Source organism: Colletotrichum siamense (assembly GCF_013390195.1).
Source record: "Colletotrichum siamense strain Cg363 chromosome Unknown KSG_Cg363_contig08, whole genome shotgun sequence".
Taxonomy (NCBI): domain Eukaryota; kingdom Fungi; phylum Ascomycota; class Sordariomycetes; order Glomerellales; family Glomerellaceae; genus Colletotrichum; species Colletotrichum siamense.
Genome location: NW_023501021.1, coordinates 1,613,626 through 1,638,523, shown reverse-complemented (window position 1 = coordinate 1,638,523; position 24,898 = coordinate 1,613,626). Strand labels below are relative to the sequence as shown.

General features: G+C 53.2%; 7 protein-coding genes across 7 annotated transcripts; 3 read left to right on the top strand and 4 right to left on the bottom strand.

The window, feature by feature from the left end:
- Positions 1 to 4,665: 4,665 nt before the first annotated feature.
- Positions 4,666 to 6,146, top strand: NUP53 (Nucleoporin NUP53; the record flags this gene model as incomplete). The annotated part of the gene is made up of 2 exons (XM_036643897.1): positions 4,666 to 4,757; positions 4,847 to 6,146. The coding sequence occupies 2 exons, from the start codon at positions 4,666 to 4,668 to the stop codon at positions 6,144 to 6,146; spliced, it is 1,392 nt and encodes a 463-aa protein (XP_036491313.1).
- A 429-nt stretch (positions 6,147 to 6,575) lies between these two features.
- Positions 6,576 to 8,045, bottom strand: IVY1 (the record flags this gene model as incomplete). Its single annotated transcript, XM_036643896.1, has 1 exon — positions 6,576 to 8,045. One exon carries the CDS (start codon positions 8,043 to 8,045, stop codon positions 6,576 to 6,578), a length of 1,470 nt encoding a protein of 489 aa, XP_036491306.1.
- Positions 8,046 to 10,132: 2,087 nt separating this feature from the next.
- On the top strand, positions 10,133 to 12,585 carry CGCS363_v012046 (uncharacterized protein; the record flags this gene model as incomplete). The annotated part of the gene is made up of 4 exons (XM_036643895.1): positions 10,133 to 10,493; positions 10,557 to 10,732; positions 10,784 to 11,414; positions 11,540 to 12,585. The coding sequence occupies 4 exons, from the start codon at positions 10,133 to 10,135 to the stop codon at positions 12,583 to 12,585; spliced, it is 2,214 nt and encodes a 737-aa protein (XP_036491307.1).
- A 326-nt stretch (positions 12,586 to 12,911) lies between these two features.
- Positions 12,912 to 14,141, bottom strand: CGCS363_v012045 (Acyl-protein thioesterase 1; the record flags this gene model as incomplete). The annotated part of the gene is made up of 3 exons (XM_036643894.1): positions 12,912 to 12,999; positions 13,080 to 13,591; positions 13,773 to 14,141. 3 exons carry the CDS (start codon positions 14,139 to 14,141, stop codon positions 12,912 to 12,914), a joined length of 969 nt encoding a protein of 322 aa, XP_036491304.1.
- A 658-nt stretch (positions 14,142 to 14,799) lies between these two features.
- On the top strand, positions 14,800 to 15,838 carry DODA-0 (4,5-DOPA dioxygenase extradiol; the record flags this gene model as incomplete). The annotated part of the gene is made up of 2 exons (XM_036643893.1): positions 14,800 to 14,997; positions 15,056 to 15,838. 2 exons carry the CDS (start codon positions 14,800 to 14,802, stop codon positions 15,836 to 15,838), a joined length of 981 nt encoding a protein of 326 aa, XP_036491305.1.
- Positions 15,839 to 16,101: 263 nt separating this feature from the next.
- CGCS363_v012043 (uncharacterized protein) lies at positions 16,102 to 19,155 on the bottom strand (the record flags this gene model as incomplete). The annotated part of the gene is made up of 1 exon (XM_036643892.1): positions 16,102 to 19,155. One exon carries the CDS (start codon positions 19,153 to 19,155, stop codon positions 16,102 to 16,104), a length of 3,054 nt encoding a protein of 1,017 aa, XP_036491310.1.
- A 1,188-nt stretch (positions 19,156 to 20,343) lies between these two features.
- Positions 20,344 to 22,090, bottom strand: SPM1 (Subtilisin-like proteinase Spm1; the record flags this gene model as incomplete). The annotated part of the gene is made up of 2 exons (XM_036643891.1): positions 20,344 to 21,570; positions 21,713 to 22,090. The coding sequence occupies 2 exons, from the start codon at positions 22,088 to 22,090 to the stop codon at positions 20,344 to 20,346; spliced, it is 1,605 nt and encodes a 534-aa protein (XP_036491311.1).
- Between the last annotated feature and the right edge of the window lie 2,808 nt (positions 22,091 to 24,898).

Below are 24,898 nucleotides of genomic sequence, written 5' to 3'. Positions count from 1 at the left end.
GCTTTTTCTCTATAGTAATTACACTCTAATAAAGCTAAAATACCTATATAATCTATAAAATCTCTCCTTAGTTAAATAAGAACTTTAATAATACTCTAATATTATTATTAATAGCTATATTTATACTACTTTCCCTAAAAAGACTCTAACTTAGCTATATAAATATACCTAAGGCTAAAGTAACTACTTTATATAATCTCTATATAGCTTTAATTATTTCTACTAACCTCCTATTTACTTACTTTAAGAACTCCTACCTCTAATAAATATTATAGTATTATAATATAGAGATTACTAATAAAATACTATAAAGTTATTTATCTATTTAGGATTATCTTAATAATATTTACTACTATAATAAGAAACTAATAATTAAAGAACTTTATATAATAAGGTTAAAAATATACTTATTATTTAATCTATAGATATCCCTAAATATTTATACCTTTATAAAAGTTACTAATTACTTTATTAATATTAATAATACTTTATAATCCTATTTTTTAGCTTTCTATTAATATTATAGTAATTATAGTAGTACTACCCTTATAATAACTTTTATTAATATTATTAATTACTACTATATCTAAAACTAAATTAAAGTAACTATCTCTAATAATACTATAAATAATAATATCTACTTTTAAGCTTTCTATAGAGAACTAAACCTAAAGATAATAGAAATAGATATCTAAGCTTAATATATATAGTATTATAGCTATATCTTTAATCTCTTAGCTTAAGCGTTCCTATTTAACGCTAATAAAGAGACTCTATATACTAAATTATAGTTTTATAAGTTTAAAAGTTATAATAATAATCTAAAGTATTAGTAATAGCTTAAACTTATTAGTTAGCTCTATAATATTATTAAATTTATCTAGTTATCTTTATAATATTATAAATAGTACTAAAAAGCTATAGTAGAGATTAATAGAGACTCTAACTTCTAGATTTTCTTAGAGTTATACTAAGAAGCTTTTTTTATCCTAAATAATAATATTTACTAAAATAATATATATTTTATAATTTAGAGGGCTATAGAGAAAAAAATAGAGATTTAAACCTTTATACTTTTAAATAATAATAATAATAATACTAAGTAATATATCTTTAAAGAAGACTTTTTATCCCTAAAAGATTAAAAAGTTTTAAGTAAAATAAGTATAATTTTAGAGCCTTTTTACTAATAAATAAAGAGGTATAAAAGCTAAAGCGTTAGTAATAGTTATAGTTAACTTTAAGAGGTTATAATAAGTATAAAATATCTTCTTTTATATCTTATTAACTAAAAAAACTACTATAACGCTATAATCTCTTTATTTATTAATAATAATATTAAGGATTAATTATAGTAGTTATAAAGATATTTAGGCTAAGGTTAATATAACTAATTTTATATCTAAGCTTTTCTAACCTATATTTATAAAAACTAGATATTACTAACTTTATAATTAGCTTTATAATTTAACTTTTTTAATAAGAAGTAGTAATTCTTTCTCTATATTAATATTAAGCTAATATAATAAAAGCTCTTTTTATATTATAATAAAATAAAAAAGTTATTACTATTTTCTATAATATTAATCTTATATTTATTATTAAGTATTTTATACTTATAAGATATATAGCGTTATAAATACTAAGAGGGATAAGTTAATAAAGCTTTTAAAAGCCTTAGAAACTTCTTTAATAAGTAGTATTATTAATTTAAGCTAGAAGTAGTAATATTAATATTAAATAGGTAGCTAATAGTTATCCCTATTAATATTAAAATTTAAAATAATAATAATAATTACTATTAATAGTAAGTTAATAACTAGTGCTACTATATACTACCTTAAGTTAATAAACTTAATCTTTATTTTTAAAGCCCTTTTAAAGCTATTAATAATCCCTTTAAGTAGTAGCTAAATTACTTAGAGATATACTTAATACTTTTTAAATTAGTAATTAATATTCTTACTATCTTTATAATATCTACTAACTATAAGAAGGCTTTTAGTTAGACTAAGTTAACCTTTATATTATAGAGGCTCTTAATAAGGCTTAATACTATAGAGAGTCTCTAGTTAATAAAAAACTAGCTAAAGAGGGGGGTTATACTACTTAGTAATAACTTTAAACTATTAAGAATAATATAAATAACTTTAAATAAGTATAACGTAGTTTTATATAATAATTAATTTATTTCGTTTATAAATTAGCTAAGTAATCAAAAACACTAAAAAAAAGAGCCAAGTTAATAAGTATAGGGGTCAAAATTGCTTTGATTGCCCTTGTGGAGGCGCTGACTTCATCCGCGGAAACCACTTCTGCATGTATGTAGCTTTGACCAGACGGCCTCCTTGTGTAGATAGGTCCTTTACGAGTGTACATAATAGGATTGTTTGCTTCGAAAACATAATGCCCTTGTGTGGTCGGGAATTTGCCGCGGTACTTGGCCTCGGGATGAGATCCTGCAGGAAGGTCATTTGTTCTTTTACGTTCTTGGAGTTGACAGTTTGGCCTGGATGTTTGAGTATCAGTTCTCATTCGTCAAGATGCGAAGGCGAGATGTCCAAATAAGGAAAGTTGCCGGGGCGGCCGGGGTGTCTGCCCTGGGGCCATTATTCTTGGCATTATAACTAGAGCGGACCATGTAGAATACCCACGCAAGCTGACGGTGATCGATCGTGTCATCATCCAGGCATCAGTGGAAGTTCTAATTCACAGTCGATTTGAGGCTCTCGTTCGCGGTCAGCACTAGCCCGAAACGCTCATTTGGCGGCTTTGTAGGCATCCAGCACAGCATGTCCACCTGCAAGATTCACAATACTTCGACCAAGCGAGGCTTGAGCACCAACAAACGCAGGTTCTTTCTCTTGGGCTCTCATTTCACAGAGCTAAGATTCTTGGAAGCCTCGCGTTTTCTTGGACTTTTAACTCCACGCCAACTTGGAAATAAGTGTACGGCGGTATGTGCGACGTTGCTATGGGCCGGGATTAAACCCCGCACTAGCCTTGACTCCGTGTAAGTGACGGCGCTGGACGGAACTATGTCCGCACGGAGGCTTTCGGCTTTTGCGCGGAATTACAGCCTGTCAAAACAGGATGGAATTGAAGTCAATTATCTCATTGATTTGATAGTCCAAGTCAAATAGTCCATCGAGTGAGGATTAAATTATCATCAAAACTTCACCGCTCCTTGAAGGTACATCACTTCATCACTACAACAATTCCGACTCGTTTGAGACTCCAGATCCAACGAAGCTGAATCAAGACGAAATTTCAAGCGATCGCCGCCTTTCCAGGAAATGTCGACCAAATACAATAAGCTCGCTGGGAAGCATGTTCTGGTTATCGGAGGCTCAACCGGCATCGGCTTTGGCGTCGCAGAGGCCGTTCTCGCGGCCGGCGCCAGCGTGACAATTTCTTCCTCTTCGTCCAGCAAACTCTCCACTGCGGTTGCAAGGCTCCAATCTGCGATCCAATCTCACCCGTCGAGCCAAAAGGTCCAGAGTTTCACAGCAGACCTCTCAGGGCCTGATGCCGAAGAAAGGCTCGAGGCCGTGTTCAAACAAGCAGGGCCTGTAAACCATGTCGTCTTCACGGCAGCCGACTCGCTCTCTCTGATGATGCTAGAAGATCTTACTCCCGACAAGATCCTGGCCGCATGCCAGATGCGTCTCGTCGCTCCCCTGATGGCAATCAAAGTCGCGGCGCGGTACCTTCCGAAGAGCAACGAGTCGTCATTCATTATTACCAGCGGTAGCGCGGCACACAAGTCTACACCCGGGTGGTCTGTAGTGTCGTATTTCACGGCGGGCTTACAGGGGATGGTGAAGCAGCTGGCAGTGGAGCTGAAGCCTTTGAGGGTCAATGCTGTTGCTCCGGGCCATGTTGATACTGAGCTATGGGATCACATGAGTGCGGAGGAGAAGAAGGCAATGGTCAAAGGCGTTGAAGAAACGGTGCCGACGGGTCAGTTTGGGAGGGTTGAGGATGTTGTTGAGGCGTATCTCTGGTTGCTGAAGGATCGAAATGCGACGGGTACCGTTGCTGCTACTGATGCTGGCTCTATGGTTGTCTAGGATACCGATCTTTCGACGCTATGACACCATAGGGAAGATGCAACGTCTTCCGAACGTCCATCTAGTTGCTGGCATGCAATTTGTCGTACCAACAATGTTTCCTTCAAATTGAAAAATTGACACAGACAAGACTGAGGAATTGAAGTGTTGAATTCGCAGCGCTCTGACTGGTGGCTTCTAATGTCAGAGTGGATCGCCGGGACAGCTGTCAGCGCACGGCCCCTGAGCCATTTGGTCATGTCGGACCCCGGAGCAGAGATATCCCGCGGTTGCTGGGTCACCCCCCGGTCAGCTACTTTTCGCATGGGAAAATCATCGCCAGCTGCAGCACGCATCGCATGTGAAGTCGACACCTCTCCCAAAGAGCTCAATCTCTTTGTGCATAACCCCTGCGGCGCCGAAGGCAACACAGCACCTCGACGAATACCCCCGACGCTCCTTTCAGGACTCTCTTCCCTTTCGTGCGCGTTCTAGTGTCGATTCCTTCTGCAACGAAACACACCGAATCCATCCCGACACCGACTTCGAAACTTCGAAGCTTGCCGCGTCCGACCCTTTCGAGGCAGCGACGCCTTTAATACCTCCGCCCACAATGGCGCCTCTCATCCTCCACAATGTTCCCGACGAGGAACTCTACATCGGCGACGACGGCATAAAGCGCCCCTACGCCATGGTCTTCCCACAGTACGTCTTTTCCCTCCCCGACGCGACTTCAATCCTTGAAAGGGCCCAACCGCGCAGTGACATCCAGCTAACACCTTCCTCCCGCGCAGACAAGATGGCCTCCCCGGTGCTAGAAACCGCCGCGGCGCCCCAGAGACGGGCTCCTTCGGCAAGTCCACACGCCGCTCCCGCTCCCGCACAGGGACACCCGCCCGCCGCGAGAACCCAACCGTCGCAGCCGCCGACAAGATCTTTGGCGACTGGATCTCCTCCCAAGCGAACGTCACCGCCCTCAACACAGCCGCCAACGCAGGCACCTCATCACAACAACCAGGTACAACCACCAGCTCCTCCGCCGCCGTCGGCACCCAACGCAAAACCTCAGGCCTCTCACAAGCGCCCCTCCTAGCCTCCGAAGAAGCTCCCACCGCCGCCGCAGCCGGCCCCCGCCTCGCCCGCCGCGAGCCCACCGAAGTCATCCTGCGCGGCTACCGCTCCCCCTCCCAGCAGTACGCCGCCCTCGCCCACTACGAGCAGCTCGCCGGCCTCATCTGCGAAGACTACCCCCGCGAGCCCCCCCTCGAGCAGCGCCGCTACAAGTCAGAGCTCCGCGACCCGGCCTTCACCCGCCGCCGCGTCCTCACCCCCGAGGAGCGGGCAAAGGTCAACCGCGCCGACGGCGGCGAGCACTGGGTCAAGGTCACCTTCGAGTCCGCCGACGCCGCGGACGCCGCGTGCTACGCCAGCCCCCAGCGCGTCAACGGCTACCTCGTCTACGCGGAGCCCTACAGCGGCTTCCCCCCGGTCCGCGATGAGCCTATCCCCGATGTCGACTCCCTCGTGCCCACCCACGACGACCTGCACCGCTCCCAGTCCGTACCCGCAGGCACGTTCGGCAGCCATGCCACACCTCGCAAGCGTCTCCAGAAGCCGAGCAACCCCTTCGCCGCGAACGCCCGCACCATGTCCGACCTCTCCCCGCCCACGTCCCTCACCTCCTCCAACACGATGGACACCGCGACAATGTCAAACATGTCCTCCGCCACGGTGACCATGACCGACGCCCCGCCCCTCGAGCCCTCCTCGTCCACGTCCCAGTCCACCGCCGTCCTGCAGATGACGACTGAAGACAGTCTCTACTGCCGCCGCATCCCCACCGCCCGGCGCGCCCGGCTCCTGCCCGCCGAGCAGGCCCTGCTCCCGCAGCAGAGCTACGCCCAGCGCCTCGTCAACGCCGTGCCCTTCCTCAAGTGGTTCAGCGGCTCCATGATCGGCAACGAGGTCCCGCGCACCGACACGGGCGAGTTCGACTGGAACCGCGCCAGCCTGTACTGGAAGGTCATCTGCTGGCTTGACGCGACGTTTGGGCTATTTGGCGGCGAGATCCTGACCGCCGACAAGGACGACTAGATGTTTTCCGTTTCTTGAGATCAGGAGCCTTTGGGAGGTTTTACGTCACGGGCAGGGGATGGGGGGGAGAGGCGTTTGGAGGAAAAGTTTCATTTAGCATCATGAATACCACGCACTACTGGTTCTCCTTTTTTACTACTACAACCATACTAGACCGACGGATGACAAGATTGGAGAAGCTGCATGCAGTCTTTTGGAGCAGGAAGAACAAACAATACCGAACTCGCGCAGAGAGAGGAATAAAAGGGATCAAAGGTTCTGTATGACCAGTTGTAAGACTATGCCGCGCCGAGGAGGGGCGTCCCTCGATTTTTTCTTCTTTCCATAGACGCCTCTAAATGGGTATAACAAGAAATAATTCATGACTTTGGGCCGCCGTCGAACACAAACAAACACACAAAGACTCCTTCAAATCGAAACGTCAGTCTACTAGGCGTCTTCCTCATTCACACTCCACCGCCTCTCCCGCCGCCCCCTCTCCTCCGACCCCCCGTTGACCGACGACTCCACCACCGAGCTCCCGTCGTTGCTCTGCCCCCACGGCGTCTGCCCGTGCTGCTGCTCCTCGTCCTCCTCCTTCAGGATGCTGTACCGCCGCTGCTCCGCAACCCGCTCGTCGACCTGCGACGACTCCTCGCTCAGCCCGACGCCCAGGCTGTCGAACGTCACGTCCGTCGCGTGCCGCCGGATCGGCTGCGGCGAGAACGGCCGCACGCCCCGCGACCGGTTGAACGTCGTGTCCGAGAAGATGCTGTCCGCGTCGTTGTCGTCGCCGAGCCCGGGCGAGGCCACCGCCGCCCCGAGGCTCTGGTACCGGTCCGAGTCGCTCAGCAGGCTGTCGCCCCGCGCGTGGCCGCCGCCCTGCCGCGTGACGTCCGAGGCGGCGTCCGCGAGGATGCTCTTGGGCGGGAGGATGCTGAATAGCTTCGCCGTCTCTGCGGACCCGCCGCCGCTGATGCTCGCGTGGTGCAGGTCCGCTACCTCGTCGCTCGCAAACAGATCGGCGCCCTTTTCCAACAGCTCGTCCAACCCGCCGCCGCTCCACCCTTTCCTGGCCAGGCTCTCGAAGATATCGACTTCCGCCCGGACGAGACTGCACGAGGCCTCGAGGATGCGGCCGCTGGTATCCTGGCTCTCGCGGAGGAGGGTGCGCGCGTGGTCGCCGTGCAGCGCGGTCAGGCCGTCGAGCTTGGTGGTCAGCTCGACGAGGTGTGCGCGGAACTTGCCGACGTCGCGGCGGCGCTGTTTATGCAGCTTGAGGCCGTCCTTTTCGAGCTTCTGGATCTCGCGGGAGCGCGCCTGGACCTCGCGCACGTAGACCTCCTCCTCGTCGTCGACGCGCTGGCGCCACTTGTCGAGCTCGTGGAGGAGGGGCACCTCGAAGTCGCGGTAGACGGTCTCGGAGAGGATCTGCTGGTGGTTCGCGACGAGGTGGTGGACGCCCGAGGCGGAGAGGAGGAGGTCGGCGGTGCAGGCGGTGCTGGGGCCGGCGCCGGGGAAGCTGGAGGAGAGGAGGGCGGCGCCGCCGTTGGGGTGGGTGCTCGCGGAGAGGGACTCGGCGCGGGCCTCCTTGAGGCGGGCGCAGGACTCGAGGGCGGAGCCGAAGGCGGAGGCGGCGGTGGAGAGGGTGGCGAGGGCCTGGCGGTAGGCCTTTGCGGTCTGGAGGAGGTCGGTGTAGGCGGTCTGGGACTGCTCGAGATCGGCCTTTGTGAGGATGGCGTGGACGGGGCGCGGGGGCGGCGGGAGGGGGAGGTTGAAGGAGGAGAGGGGGTTCGCGGTGGAGGCGAGGGAGCAGACGGGGGAGCCCGGGATCGGGGGCAGCTGGGAGGGCGTCGGGGTCGCGGGGCGGGTGTCGGAGGAGCCGTTGGCGGCGGCGGGTGTAGGTGGTGAGGTTGCCATTTGTGTGTGGTTTCGGTTTTCGTTTGGAGGGGGTTTTTGCTGATCCCTCCGGAAGGGCGGAGGGGAGGATGTGGAATGGAGCTGTGTTGAGGCTATTTCGGGATGCTGTTTATTGTGGCGACCAACGCTGCGGGGGCTTCGCGGGCTGCGTTGCTGTGGCGGGAGCTCGGGGTTTTGTTTCGTTTGTTTGGCTAGCTTATCGCGCTGAGCCGGGCAGTCTCATCGTCAGATCGTGATGTAGGACAGGGAGGACGAAGGAATGGGAACCTGTCAAAGGCTGAGGTCTCTAGGAGGAGGAGGAGGGAGGGAAGGGGAAAGAAAAATAAGGAATATTTTAGGTGCTCTAAAAAAAAAAAAGATGAAATCGCTGAAGATGGTTCTGCAAGATGCTGCAAAGCTTCCTTGGAAAGGCGATTGCGGTTGGCGCATGTGGGCCAGGCCATGGTGCAGGTAACAGCACACACGCACAGCAGCCCAAAGGTACTTGGAGGCCCTTGTGATTCGAGGGGGCAACTGCTGACCGCCGCACCCTGCCCACTGGGCCGCAAGGTGGTGTCCGGCCGTTACCCGGATAGGCCCTGTGCTTGCGTGCTGCGGCGCCACCTCGCGGACGCTGCAGCCGCGATAAGACCCCTGGCTGGCACCACTTTGGGCTTTCGTTAGCGTCATGGGCCGTTTGAACGGTGTGTCTTGCAGGACGTGGACTTAGGTAAGCTGGTGGTTGTCAGGGAGTTGCTGGAGAAGACAACTGATCCTGTTTGGTGTGATTGGATATCTGACACAAGAACAGTGCGTGTGATGTCGAGAGATTGGAGGCGGCTCTTAGCTTGAATCCGGAGTGAGTTGAAATATTACACTGTACTAGTATCCCCGGGTGTATGGGGCCGTAGCTTAGTCTCAACCACGGAGGTGAACCCGAGCCCGGCTGGACGAACAACACATGCAGCCGCCAAGATGGGTGTGGTGGGCCTGAAAGGAAGTACGGAACCCGCAGAACACGCCTCACTTTATTTTTGCACCATCTTACTTTCCGATGTTGACTCGACGACGTTGTTACGCTAATTTGGTGTAGCAAGCGAGGCCCGATATCTCTTCGCATGTCAGAAAACGCAATGGTTCAGAATAAAATGCCAGTGACGATTCGCCGAAGAGAGTTAATCGCGCCTAGGACTCAAGTGAACACATTCAGTTCGACTTTGGAACGAAGATACTGAGCACAGGCCTAATTTGGGTTGTGATGGACGCCGGGTTCCCATGAATTAGTGACTTTGAAGTTCCTGATTTGGAAGTCTCAAAAATACACATGTTTAGGGGGCGTCAGGCAGTTTCGCGCCAGTCGCTGGCGACTAGTGCAACTCAATACGTATGGGACCGGAGAATTCACAGTCTCGTTGTTGTTCGCAAAAGGAATTCACTATTTCGTCATTTCAACTGGTGACTTGGGCGGCCTGCATGGTTTTTGGTGATTATTTGGGTAAATCGTAACTGCTAGATGTTGCCTGTGCTCTACTAATTATTCAAGGTAGGTATGTGATCATTGCCTTTCGTCACTTTCAATGAGCAGAGTGTTGGAACTGCTATTACTTGGGCATTCAAAGAGGCAACCATCTAGAATGGCAATCATCTAGGACAGGCAATCGTCTAGAACAGGCAATCGTCTAGAACAGGCAATCGTCTAGAAAGATGTATCCAGGAAAGCTCCCGAAGTGTATTTCGCACGACGAAGGCACAAATGGCTTGTGATGGCGCAGATCAATGCAGCACAACAAACACATGCTCCCAGGCGCCAGGTACATTGGTACAACGCCAGTTAGCTTCTGTTACCTTCTCTCAACAGAACACCAGGATGCTCCCATATTGGCTGCATGATGAGCACATCAACATGGCTTACATGTCTCATATCCTACGCGGGTTCTTGCCCAATCGCCTCACCGGGAGCGTGCGACAACGCGTCAAAGTCGACGTGGTGTTACAATCTTCCGATCTTGTCTTACACACGAAAGAATATAAATAATCGACGCTGGCCCCCGACATCTTTAAAAGTAAAGACCATCGTTGTCTGGCTTAATGGCCTCTCTGTTCCCGCTATGGAGCCTGATTCGGAACATGCCTACGAACTCCTCCGCTGCCCCTTGCCGCCCAGCAGCATACATCTTTTAGACACGATTCAAGACATTCACCCAAACTCTCGCGCAAGTCCAGACACTTTGCAACGAATAGACACAGATCATGCCAGCTCAGAGCAACTGACTTCTCCACCAGACTTGGATGAAGACTCAAACACGCATCTAACGGCAATCGACTGCCACGAAGGGAGCGACAGAGATGAACATTCATCACCGAAGTCTGAGTCTGACCAGACCCGATCACCCGTGCATTGGAATGGCTTGCCATGGTCCAGATTCCTTGGCGACATTATTGCCATTGCACTTTCATTATGCTTCCTTGGTTCGTTCACTACTATTTGTTGCCCCGAGTCCACGGCGAACCTTTCACTGAGACATGGAACAGCTCTGGGTGTATGCATTTGTTCTATCCGAGGACAAGAGGAATCTGAGTGGTCAAAAAAGGTGATTGTGGCCACGGAATTGGCGCCCTCATTCTGGCCTGTGATCTTTTCAGGCGTTGTAGGCAACGCTCTGAAGGCATATGCAAACTGGCACCTCGAACGTGGTGTCCCACTGAGAGTAGCTTTTCCCTCTGCATTCAATGATGTTCCCATGCTGACAACAATCTAGGCTTTGGAACAAGTCCTAGGGTCTTTGACGATGGCCAATACGGTTCTATCCGCTTATGCCCTGTCCATGATCAATATTTGGACTGTCTGTCTGTTCTTCGTGTGGGCATTCAATCCTCTAGGCTCGCAATCTTCGTTTAGGAGTTTATACCTTCAGAATCAGGTGATGAACCTCGATGAACGTCTAAGCTATAAAAACTACGCACTCAAGACTATCGAGAGCAGCGCCCTCAATGGAAGTTACAACTGGTTAATTAATAGGTCCGCAGTCAATGCTGCATATAGCAGCGTCCTCACCTCTGCCACATCCGGCACACAGTATTGCAATAGTACTTGCATCGGTTACGACAACCTTATAGCAAGATTGGGTGGAATTCAGGCAGCAGCTGCACAGATGGCGATTGACCCGTGGGGCAGTCCTCGAGTGCCCAGCCTAAAGCATGTAGCTGGGTTTGACGCGTCAAATCCAGAGAAGTGGCTTGATGTACCTTGGAATCAAAGCGTTCAAAATTACTGTAGCCTCATTGGAAACCGTGTTCATGGGATAAAGACGGAACTGATTGGAAATGTTTCGTTCCCTATCAACGCTAGCTATATCGACTTGCATGATGTAAGTTCCGAGTTCAGCGCTGGTCACAAACTGCTAAGAAAAGCCTCAGTGTTACGAGTGGGTATGCAGAAGCCCCTCTTCTGACGATGAAATTAATCGGGTTAGTCAAAGTTCGTGAAGAACGTTCTTCAACCCTGCTTCTTTCGGCGTTGATGTTCACATTCTTGAAGCCCTTTATCGACTGGTTTGCTGCGAACTACAAATCATTCACAGAAAAATACAATGCAACACTCGATCATCCACCTTACGAAATGGCTTTGGAGTACTTCTTCGGAGACCCATCTCGTACGAAAAGGTCTAATACCTTTAGTTTGGATTACAACACCACTTACGGACCGGGAACCCAAGGCAAATCGAATACTACAATATTTGTAGGGGCTGTAAGCGACGATCGCTATTGCATGACGTCATGCGCAGCAAGGACTATCTATGTGAATGTCGAAGTCTTTTGCGAATATCATGGCATCGCCGCACAATCCCAGTGCAGGGTTGATCGTATAAGACAGCTACCAGAGCCGCCGCTGTCGCCTTTAGAGACAATTTTCAGCCCGAAGCATGTCGCCCGAAGAATTCCTGACAGTCTGATGATCCGGTTCCCTCCCGCGGATGCAGAGCAAGACCGTGGCTCAAGCTTTTCCGAAACCTTTATCGAGAATCCTGTCTGGACTCTAAAAGTGCCACAGGGCATACACCGTGTAGAGTGGTCCATAGTCCCCATGGAGATCTTCGCAGATCGATTCGGTTTACTCCTGAATACCTTTTTGGATTCTACCGTCGATCCCCAGGCCATACTGGGAGGTATGCCGGAGAACAAATCATGGCTGCTCAATACGACGTCCGCGGTGACGATCCCACTCGCCGCTACTTACGCCCTTGACACCATCTGGATTGTCGTTTACTTCATCTCTACTACTATTATGCTCACAGCCGCACTCGCCGGGCTGGTTTTCCATTACCACAGTGACGCGCCACAGATACTAGGTTTTGTGGGAAGTTTGGCGAAAACCTCACCACACTTCGCCGTCGGAGAAACGGGCGGAAATAGCACTGAGAGCGGTGAAGCGGTGTCACGACGTCTCGGGGATACGAAGGTAATGGTGCTGGATGAGAAGCCTGACGAAGCAGTTGGAAGAATTGCGTTCGCTCCGATGAGTATGGGAGATAGAGTGCAACGTGGAAGGTGGTATGATTAAAAGGGCGGAGTGATCGAAGCGCTGGACAAACAGGTAGTGTGCGGGAAGTTCCTGTTACGGCTGGAAGAGCCGGTCCCTTTGAGGCGTCATTATAATGCAGAACAGCCGAGGAATTTGCGGAAGAGCACTATTTCCTGTCGATTCTTGGGGGGTTGATAAAGGCTATAACGTATCTGGGAGGTGAAAGAAGGAGCTTATCTCGAATCCGGATATTTCTTTAGGTTACCTCGTAGGCGGTAAACGTAGCTCTACAGTATCTTTCTAGCCATTCAGCGAAGTCTCCCTTCTAAGGATGTAGTAACGTATTTCATCAGACCTATTTCCATCTACTTCTTCTCAGTAGGCGGCAACTGCTTCAACAAAAATGCCTCCACATCATCCAACTCCTCCAAGCAAGCAGAGTGACCCATACCCCTAGACCTCAAAGTCAGCATGCACAAGTCCCAGACAACAGCCCATCAACCAAACCAGAACAGGGGAAACAGAGTACTCACGGGTAAAGCGTCCTCGACACATCATACCCCAACTTCTTCAACGCCTCCATGCTCAGCGCGCCCAGCTCCGGCCTCACCAGCGGATCCGCATCTCCATGACCCATGAAGATCGGCGTCGCCTGGTTCGGCTTGTCCGCCGGCACCAGCGACGCGAAGCGCTCGCTCAGCAGCAGCCAGCACGACAGGCCCACGATGCCGGCGACCTTGTGCGTGCCCGTGAGGCCCGAGAAGATGGCCATGGCGCCGCCCTGGCTGAAGCCGCCGAGGACGATGCGGTCGGCCGGGATGCCGGCGTCGACCTCGGCCTGGACGAGGCTGTGGAAGTACTCGTTGGACGCGAGGATGCCCGGCGCGTCCTCGTTCTCGCGCAGCGACTCGACGGTGCCGTCGAGCTTTTTCTGCAGGATGGCCGCGGTGGTTAGGGGGGACGGACCGGGGGGGATGCGGTGGCGGTCTAGGATGGAGGCGCGACTTACAATGTCGAACCAGCCGGGCATGCGCATGCCGAAGTTCTGAGGTGGGGGTTCTTGTCAGCGGCTTTGATCATTTGTGAATTCCCCCGCAGACGTCTCTCATGAATATCATCCAGCACCTCTCATTTATCATGCCGCATGATGAATGTGATGGGACGAGATGAGATGCGATGAAATGGAAATGAGACGGATAACGGGGATGGATAGGGGCGCAACTCACACAGGTGATGGGGATCTGCGGCGCGTGAGGCAGGACGAACTTGACCTCGTCCAGCCTCTGCCTCCGCCTCCAGTTCTCGACGGCGCTCGCCCAGCCGTTGCCCGTGTCGCCGAGGCCGTGGGCGAAGATGACGGTCGCCGTGTGCTTCCCGGCGGCCGGGAACACGAGCGGGGCCGCGCGGCTGATGGACGACGACATGTCGGCTGCTACTGGTGGGGTTCCGCCAAAAAGGGAGTCTTGCGGGACGGCGGCGAGCGGAGGGTGAGTGTCGCGGTCGTGGTGCTGTTGAGGTTCTTCGGAGACGGTGAGGTGTGCGAGGTTGGCGATGACGACGAGCGTTGTTGCGATGAGCCCGCGGAATGAGAGCATTGAGAGCAAAGGGCAAACTGGAGGTCCAAGCTGATGGGCCGGATGGGAGAGCTTGAGGTGTCCACTTTTGGTTTTTTTTTCCCTGGTGGCTCCGTTCCGATGGGTGGGGTCGCTGATTGGGAAGATCTGTGGTGTGCCGGCGCGGCGTGTAGATCCGTCTGGAACGCACTGTGGGGCGGATGGATGTCAGATGAGCGATACAAGATGTGGTGTCACAGGCTCATAGCGATTGCCAAATGCTTTAAGCTGTTTTCTATTTTCCATTCAGCTACACAGAACCCATGCCAAGGAATCATACTTGTCTGCAATCCGGGGAAGACGGGGGCCTTCCTCGGAATACCACCGGCACAGCGGATTTAAACTCACCGTCAGCCCACGAGCGGATCCCTTCAGCGCACTCCCGCCACTAAATCACCCCGAAACACACAGTGGACCCGGCCGCGCGCGACGAAAACCACCCCGCCCATCACCACGCCGGCCCCTCCGCGTGGCCCTCCGTCCCTCACCCGGTTCGGGTAAGGGTTCCTCACCGACGTCCGACGTGAAGCCGTCACTCATATAACTCCCAGCCGACGAACACACCACCGACAGATATGACCATTTTCCCCCTTCTAAGTCCAGCATAAACAAACCACCGAGTCTGGATTGAACCCTCACCATGGCCCGTCTAAACCCAATATTCCTCCTCTCCCTCCTCGTCGCCCTACTCGCATACATGTTCTCCCCAACCCTGCGATCATTCCTCACAGCCGTGACATCAACCCTCTCAAACTCCCAAATGGACCCAACCACACCATTATCACCGCCACCGCCAAAAAGGCCCCGTATGCCAGTCTACTTCTTCTCCCACGGCGGCGTAAGCTTCCCCTCCCCCCTTCCCTCCCCCCTTCCCCCATCCCACTAACACCCTCCAGCCCGACGTAATGTACAACAAAGCCCACCCAGTCTACCCAACCCTTCAACACATCGGCCACGAAATAACCTCCCTCGCGCCCTCCGCCATCCTTGTCTTCTCCGCCCACTGGCAATCTCGCTCCCGTACCTCCGTCAACATCAACGCCGCGCCCGGTCCCGCCCCGCTAATCTACGACTTCTCCGGCTTCCCCCTGCACTACTACTCTGCCTCCTACCCCAACACAGGTTCTCCCCCGCTCGCGTCCCGCACCTGCGCCCTCCTCGCCGCCCACAACATCTCCTGCGTCCCCACCACCGACCGCGGCCTCGACCACGGCGTCTGGGCCGGCTTTCACGTCGCCTTCCACCCGGACACGAACCCCCTCGGCTGTCCCTTGGTGCAGGTCTCGCTCTTCGGCTCGGAGGACCCGGACGCGCACTACCGCCTCGGCAGGGCCGTCGCCGAGCTGCGCGACGAGGGCGTCGTCATCATCGGCGCGGGCATGTCTGTACACAACCTGTATGACATGGGCGGCGGCCCGGAGCCGATGCCGTATTCTGTCAGCTTTGACGACGCCCTGAAGGAGGCGGTCGAGAGCAAGGTGGAGGAGAGGCAGGAGAGGATGGCGCAGGTGTGTAAGAGACCGGATGCTAAGCAGGCGCATCCTTGGATGGACCATCTTATGCCTGTTCACGTTGCAGCTGGCGCCGCGGGAGACGACCTCGGGAAGCAGCTATGGACCATGCAGGAGGGCAGCTTTGCATGGGCCCAATATCGGTTTGGGTCAGTACCCAAGACGTGATGGAAGCTTTCCACATAAGCGTAGCACATCTGTATTATTATCATTGACTCGAAATAACTTCTACCACGACATAGAGCATAACACCCTTCCCAGGCACTCAGACCATTTGCTCATGTCTCAAGTAATAAGCATGCATACTCATGTATTAGGACGTTGCCTTCCTGGTATCGTAACCCCTGCCGTCGGTCCTCCATCTTCATTATCATAACGCTGTTGTAAACCTTCCCACCGCCGCTTACTTGCCTCCACATTGACGCTACTAATCACAAGAATGCTCTCGAATGCTCGCTTCTAACCATGGCTCGATGTCTGTCGCTGAGAAAGTTCTCAACCATCTGCTGACTACCAAGCTTCTGGGCCCTCCAGTCATCAGAACTAGTCGTGTCTGAGGTGTCTGTGCTGTTGAAGTCGCTCGAGTCCAAAAGGCGACGACCACTGCCACTTTGCCGTCTCTCTCTGGGTGAACCCCGATTGACCTGGTCACTGCCCAGCATTGGGCCGAATTGTTTCTCCACCGTCATGCCAAGCCCTGGGCTGGAGACTGACGGCTTGAGGCTCTTCCGTAGGCCAACACGCCGGACCAGCTTCATAGGGGATCGAGTCTTCGGCTTCGTCTCGGCCGACGTGAAATCAGGCATTGTATCAGAGCTGCGCACCTTCGAAGTCGCTCTGTTGGGTGACTTGACGGGAATGTTGCTCTGGGATGAACGCGACTGGAGAAGTGGCATTGAGGGAATTTCTCGGAGAGAGCTTCGGGGTGGAATCGGTGGTGGTCCGTACACACGAATATGGCCGTTTACACGGCCCTCTGAGTAAGGAATCGCATTCTCGTTGCTGTAGAGTGTGGAAACCTTCGGTGGAACTGCACCCTCAGCACGGCTGGCTGATGATGCCTGGCGATTGTGGCTCATTGTACGAAGTGGTGTATGAAACTTGATAGGTCCTGCCGGTTTGTATAACTTGGGCTCATCTTCAGCGTACATCTGAGCCCCCTCGCGTACTTGCCCTTTCGGCATGCTGGGCTTGGCGTATCTCACCTCCATCATCTGTCTAACAGGCGCGTGAAGATCACTATTGGATGCGTTTGCCGAGAGATAGGTCTTCCATTCAACAGAGCTGGCATATGACGCGGTTCTGGCCTCAGTGTCGATGGGCATTGTCGGTACGTATGTCAAAGGCTCACATGGCGTATGAGACCGCGACCTTCCGTGGGAGCCAGACCTAGTGAATGCGTTTGCTGCACGCTCAGTAATGTCCGAGTAACAACTCTTAGAATGCGTGAGCCCGTTAGTCCTGGAAGACGACCCGACACTGGGACGACGAGGACGAATAGCGCCGGGAGCAACCAATGCCGACGTTAGAAGTTCAGACGAGAGAAGCTGGGGCGACAACAGCCTTGGTGACATGGGTTGGTCAGAGTAGATGCTGTCCGAATAGGCCAGACGAGGATCATCGCCAGAGAGACTTGGATGGCGTCTCGTGGATACCAGATCCAGATTCAGCTCGGGAGGCGCAGATGACTCAGAGCTGCTCTCCTTCATTGACTTCTGCAATGCTCGACGGTAAGGACTTGTAGTCCGGAACAAGTGGCATGTTGGGCTGCCAAAGAAGGCCGAGCTTCGAGTAGATAGCGTTTTCGGAGCAGCCGAGACCTCTCTAACGGTGACAGGCAGAACCTTTTTCTCGTCACCTACTGCAGGTCCAGGATACGGGCTGTAATGTGCACCCGTGGGAGCGGTCTTTGTGGGATAGTGGATGACGCTCCCGGATTCCGAGAATGAGCCATCTTCCGTCGTCTCCGCGATGCCGACAGGAGGAATTTGAGTCGGCGGGCCATCCCGGAAAACGTCGTCTTCTGGCCGTACACATCTGATTGTTGGCGGGCTGTCATCCAGAGACCTTCGTAGTTTCTTTGCCTCCTGCTTCTGGAAGTCCTCGCCGCTGGCCTCTCGCATGTTCTCTTTTTGGTTAACCTCATACAGCCGATTCATTAGCGCAGAATACACCCTCTGGCTGTCGACTGCTGGAGGAGCAGGCGGGCCACTCGGTTTCTCAGGAGACACGGCCTCGAACTCGTAAGGGCTGCGTTCGTCTATGGTCGGTCGACGAAACGATGACGATGAATAATGTGGCCCATTTTCCTTGATGACGGACAGCCTCTGTCGATCTCTTTCCCCGCCCCAAGTGCTTTGGCTGTTAAGAGTGTGCGTTCCTGAGCTTGTCCAACTCGTGACTCGAGACTTTTCATCGGACTGATCATCCGAGACTTTCCTGAGGCTTTCGATGCTCTCTATGCTGCCTTGACGAGATCGAAGCTGCTGAGCGGACGATGAGGCATGGAGAGAGGGTACGCGTGATGGAACCTGGGAGATCGAACACTCGTCCAGCACTGGGTCGTCAATATCCATATAGGCGTCCTCGTCTATGTCTCTGTCGCCTTCGTCGTGGCTTCCGACCCCTGCTTGTGAATCCCTTTTCCCCTCTGGCCCTTGCCCATCATTCTTGGTGAGTCCGAAGAAAGACTTTAGCCTAGTTTTGAACCCGCTGGAGACTTTTCGGGCTTTCTTGCGAAGGGAGCCGTTGCGCTTCGGAACCGCAAGGTTGCCTGCTGAGGGATCTCTCATGGATTGACGAATGCCCTCCTTGTTTGAAGTGAACAGCCTCGAGGTACGGCTTTGAAGGGGTGCTTGTCCGTCTCCACCGAAGTTGTTTCCGCTGTTTTCGCCTTCACTGGCATTCGTCCGAAGATTGGATCTTGTTCCCGCGGACTTAAGGAAGCTCATGGACTTTGGCGCTCTGAGACTGCGGTTTCTTTTTGGTGACTTGCTCTCCTTGATGTTCTGCATCGACTTCCGCCTGAGTGCAGGTGTGGGATTTCCTTGCTCCGGAGAATTGCTGAAGTAGTACTTAGGCGTGGGAGTCTGACCTGTTGGGGAGAACATGGATCTAGACTTGCGGAGCTTCCTGTACGAACCTGGGACCGATGCACACTCGTCTACCGGTCTGTAGGACTCGGCAGGAGGCAGAGACTCGACAAATTTGGCTGTGAATGGGTTGAAGCATGGCGATTCATCGGTCTTCTGGGCCGCTGCGCAATTCTGCTGGTTTTCGATGCGACCCAGAACACTTCGGCGTCGGGAGATGCCGTTGCCATTGGCGGCATCGTTCTTGCTTGACTTGGCAAACCGGACGCTCTTCTGTCGCCGGAGTCCGTTCTCATCGCAGGTTCCGTCCAGCGTCCCCTGCTGGCTACCAGAGTCTCCAGAGTACTCTGTGAATACCGATCGCAGTGGAGGATGGTGTGTCGTTGGGACCATGGTAGGAGCGGCCTGACACCAAGAGAGAGTAGCAGCAAGATGCGCGTCTCTATCAGCAATGGCGGGGTCAATATGTTCCAGCCTCTCAAGGGCTGAGCGGAAAGAAGTTGTCGATCTGGCCGACTTGGACCTGCCCACCCCCGAGGTCGACTTATTGCTGTTGCTCCGACGCATCTGGGCCGGCTTCTGTAGGAGAAATCAGAGGCAGGGTAAGAGAAGAGTACAGTAGGTATGGAGGTGGTGAGCGGTGTAGAGAATTCAGATGAGGCTGCTGATGGTTAAGTGCGATGGTAGCTAACCAAAAGCGAACCGCGAGAGCGTTGGAAGATCGAGGATGTTGTATATCGGTTCATGGAGGTTGAATGCGGCAGAAGAAGAGGCGAAGTGGCGGAGTGGTTGTAAGCCAGACAATGCAACGCCTTGGGGGTGACGCCGTGTAGGACTGGGAAGGAACTCCATGATTGCTCTTTCCACGGGGCTGAGTGAACTCTGAGAGAAGAGACGAGAATGGAAGGACCGTTCAACCAGCGCCAGAGGCAGGAGAATGGCAGAAGGGGGCCTGATCCCTGGTTTGAGCAGGCATGAGGTGGCGCTGGCAAGCGCCAGCTGTTGTGTCATTCCTTCCCGAGATGGGAGACACAGCATTCCAGTCCCAGCACGCTGTTCAACGGGCAAAACGGCAAAGTGTAAACCGATTTATCGATATGGAGGATCGATCATGTAGAAACCATGTGCTGCCATATGTCTTACGCAGAGTATTCCAGCCCTCTCGAAGGGGGTTGGCGGCGATCTGAGAGAGGCAAGCATGACCCATAAGGCTGTCCAAGCTGACCATCACCAAGCCGAATGGGGACAACTGCCTGGCGGCTTACTCACATAGTTGAACAAAGTTTGCCAACATCATGCTCAGTTGGTTGGCTTGGCTGGGGTTACTAAGAGAGTTGGGACGAAGGGACTACACACCTGCCACATGTCATCACAGGTTCATAACTCAATCACTGGTTCAAAGCGCGTCAAGGTTCTGATAGGTAAGGAGACTTAATTCGTGCTGTGAGATCTGTATGTAGCCATGAAGCAATGCATTCCCATCCTAACCCATCCTGCAATGTAACCCTATGCGTACACTGTCATTGACCCAGAAAAACGTAAGGAAATAAATTAGACCAGTCTAGCGTTCTATTGCGACGCTTACAAGGAGGTCTCCTTGAGGAACTCCTTCAGCTCCTCATCCACAAGCTCGTGGATCTTCTTAGCGAACTTCTCGGCCTTAGTACCGACAGTCTTGGCGCCCTTGACAACCTTGCCGGAGAGAACCTCGAAGTCCTCCTCGATGGCCTTCTCGAGGTCGTCAATGGTGACCTCCTTGGCCTGCTGCTTGACAGTGTAACCGCCAGCCTCAACGATGGCAGAGTAGTTGTTGCAGCCACCGCCATTCCAGGCGAGGACGTTGGGGGTGTCGCGGGGAATGTCAGCGAGAGCACCGACGGTACCGACGGAGATCAGAGCCTTCTTGAGCTTCTCGGGGGTGATGGCAGCAACAGCGTACTCAGAGTCAGAAGCAGGCTGGAGAGAGAGGTAGTAGGCAAGGAGACCGCAGATGTGGGGGGAGGCCATGGAAGTGCCGGAGATGGTGTTGACGGCGTACTTGGAGCCAATCCAGGTGGACTTGATGTTGGTGCCGGGGGCGAAGATGTCAGTGCACTTGCCGTAGTTGGAGAAGTAAGAGCGGCGGTCACCGAGCTCAGTAGCACCGACGGTGACGGCCTTCTCAGCAGCAGCGGGGGAGTAGTTGCAAGCATCAGCGTTGTCGTTGCCAGCGGCGACGGCGAAGTGGATACCAGCATCGACAGCAGCGTTCACAACAGCGTCCAGAGCCTGGGTCTTGCCACCACCAAGAGACATGTTGGCGACGGAGCCCTTGAAGCCCTTGCGCTTACCGTCCTTGGCAGACTGGACCTGCTCAGTGTGGGAAGTGGCAGCCCACTCAACACCCTTGACAACGTCGGACATGGTACCAGAGCCGTTAGAGCGGAGGACCTTGACAGCGTAAACGTTGGCCTTCTTGGCGACACCGTACTTCTTACCGGCGATGGTACCGGAGCAGTGAGTGCCGTGGCCGTTGCCATCGACGTCTTGGTCACCAGAGGGAATGGTCTTGCCCCACTTGGCACGACCCTCGAAGTCAACGTGGTCGACGTTGGTTCCGGTGTCGATAACGTAGGCATCAACACCCTCACCGGCATCACCGGCGTACAGGTACTTGTCGTAGGTACCGAAGCCCAGAGACTTGCGGTGGGAAATACGGGCAAGACCCCAAGGAGCAAGCTTCTCAAGCTCGCCGTCGCACTTGTCCTCAACCTGGGACTTGACAGGGACCTGGGTGTGGACCACGGAGTCGACCTCGATGAACTCGACCTGTAGATGGAATTGTCAGCGATGGCTCGATAGCAAGGTGATAAGACGACAGCCGAAGCTATCCGACCGGAGCTCGGTGATGCGCCGCCAAGCGCGGGTGGGTCTCGCGGTGTTTGGGCAGTGTCAGGATGGTCGGACTTACGTCAGGGTGTCTGCGGATCTTCTCGATGGTGTCCTCGTCGAAGTGACCGGCGTAGCCCAAGAAGTCCTTGCCGATCTTGTAGGTGTGCTTCAAGCCGTGGAAGACGTCAGAAACCAGAGGCTCCTGGCTACGCTTGCGAAGCTCGAGGCGCTCGTCCTGAGCGGAGGAGTGAATCTGCTGGACCCAGGTGTGGTGGTCTGAGGCACCGGACTCCGAGACGTGCTTCTTGAACTTGATGATGTACGAGTTCGGGACGGCCTCGGCGTTGGTGGCAGAGAGGACGGGAGCCATGCCGTCGTGGACGGTCTGGATGGAGAGGGAGGGGGTGGCGCTGGCAACAGCAGCCAGGCCGGCAACGGCACCGACGAAGCCTCTCATGATGGCGGTTGCAATACGGTAACAAGTCTAGAGTCTACCGGAGACGTTTGCAAACAAGACGAAGGAAATGAAGTTACTGAAAAGCCGCCCTAGAACGACGAATACGCGATGGGTTGAGAGAGGATGGAGTCAATGGAAGAGAGGGAGGGGGATGAGAGAGAGATGGAGCAAGCGAGATGGGGGAAGCTTCGGAGAGCGGGTGCGGGTAGATATAAAGGGAAGGCAGCGACGGCGGTTGCGTGCGCACAGCTGTTGGTGAGGTAAGGAACCTGTTACGATGGATGGGGACCTGGCAGGTACACTACCTCCACTCCCACACAGCGAAGTACCTCCCTGGTGCAGGTCGCGCAGTGTTCGTGGAGTCCGGCGCAAGCAAGTACCTTACCAGGCTGCTATCGGCCGGTCTTAGGACGGCTGCGCGCCCCCCCAGTGTGACGCAGCCGACTAAGATAAGAGCTGTGGAGTGGCTGAAGGGGCCGAAACCGGCTTAGCGTTGGGGCGAGGGAGCCAATGGAATGACTCGATAGGGTTTCCTCGGCAATGCGATAAGGGAGGGTCGCGTTTGGGGTTTCCCTGGGACGCTCAGCAAGGCACCTGGTTCGATACGGAAGGCTGTTTGGGATGGGAAAGTGCGTATGGACGATAGCGAGGTACTTTCTCTGCGACTCACGCGAGTGCCCTTTCCGTCAGGTACACCTACCTGTTCGTACCTTCCATACCTGTTGGGGCAGGAAGCACCTACCTACCCACTGGACATCCAGTTGCCTCCTTCCACGGCACCGAACGGCCATGGAAGCTTCATCTCAAGCTCCCGTCCATCAGTCTGATCAGCCAACGGTTTCTTTCTTTGGTCTATTCATCTGAATCAGCCTCGTGATTCTCTGTTGGGGTTGCGATAAGCCAACAATTCTCTTGCTCTCACGCTCTCTGAGCTCGCACAAGCAGCAAGGTCCGGACAAGACTGCAGTTGGAGAGTCAGAGTCACAGCCAAAACCCCCGACGTCATCATACGCTGTACCCCAACAGCCAAGGCGGTCGCGAAGTTACTGCGGCAATCAACCACCGCGTCGAAACATGGGCAGGCAAACAGGGTGGCCGAACAGCCCTGGAATCCTCCTCGACCCATGCTTCTGACAGCGTATCCTAGCATCGTCAAGGAGCTATTGAATGCGGTGTCGTCCATCCAGACGGTGTCACCCTGGAAAGAAGAAGCAAGCAGACGAAGACAGCTCGACGCCAACGCAAGGTACCTGCTCTGCCAGCCAGCCAGCCAGCCAGCTCACCACAACACGGCCTTCGCCGCCGCCCAGCCTCGGACACTTTGCTGCTGCTGCAGCCAAGTCATGTACCGCACTATCAGCTCTCCTCATGCATTCTTCACCCAGCTTGGAGAGCTCTCCCCTCCCAACCCACCAGGGGCATCCACACAGTCCGCATATCCCGCATAGCGCTGCATGCGATAACGCGCAATGGGCGATTCACATTCACGCAGCGGAGAGCGAGGCAGATCTATCCGGAGGACCCTGAAGCTTAACAAGCGCTGCCATCCCGTCTTATCTCGACACTCGAAGCTTTCGTCGTTTCGTTGAACTGTGCTACCGACCACTCACAGGGATGGGGAGCCGCATCGCCGTCGTGTTCAGAAAACCAGACAGTCCGTATTACCCTGTCACCGTCTTTTTCACCTTCAATCTACCTTCCTGGGCCTGTTGATCTGACCTCGGAAGGGCGGAGGGACAGGGCATGTCGGGCATGTCACTGGGAGTGCGACTGCGGCTTCGGTCAGCGAGCTACCCTTAGCTTGTTGTGCAGCACCGCTATGCAGCCAGGACCATACCAGCCAGGGCGGCGAGCAGCAAGTCAGGCTGCGTATCGCACCGCCCGCCCCATTGAGCATGTAACTTGCTCGATGATGATGTGATTAACTGTAATAAGGTATCCGGCGCAAATGGGTCTCACGGGGTCTCACGGGAACACTGCCAGGCCGGGGATTGAAGGCGAGGCGGGAGAACCCAAGGCCTGCGTAGCCACTGGAGCTCTCGCTGTTCGTCTCACCCGCTGCTGTCCGGCGGCTGTTGCTCAGTGCTGATGCTGGGAGCTATGCTCAATCCTCAAGGTACCTTTGCCTCGGTCGCCTGCTAGACGAGCTGGTCAAAGGGCAAGCTCCGGCCCAAGAGGTGCCTTGAAGGGGCGGCGAGCTGTCTGACTGGAACATGGAGGCGGGGAGGCGAGGCCCAGCACCAACGCTACGCTGATCCGAGCTAGCCCACACGCCTGACCCACTGGTCAGATGGTACGCCCCCGTGTGTGCCTGGCACGTGCCTCACATTTCCCCTGCCTTCCCGTCATCGGGGGGCATTTGGCGTGAGAGCTGCCTGAGCTGCCTGAGTGAGAGGGACCTTGGTGCTTGGCTGGGGAGCTCCCTCCGAGCTGGATTGTCACTGTTTGCCCGTAGCGAGTGGAGGAGACGGAACGCCGAGCAAGTCTGGGGTCACTCGAGGAGTCATCCAGGTCCTCGAGGGACGAATGGCGAAAAGGACGCGATCAAGGCCGATTGCGTTGCTCCTCCGGTCCTGCAGGAACTGCCAGCAACGACTTCGACGCCATCAGCAACTTGACACTTTGGAGGCGAATAAACATTGTTTACCGCCCGCGGTCGTGCTCAGAAACGCCATGAGCTTGCGAGTCGTTGTCAATGCGAAAGCCGCATCTCACCACACCATCTCGTCTTACCCAAAGACATAATTGGGCCATTCGCGCCGACTAGATATGGATGCAGCCAGTACGCGTGTCGTTGTCCAAAGGCCA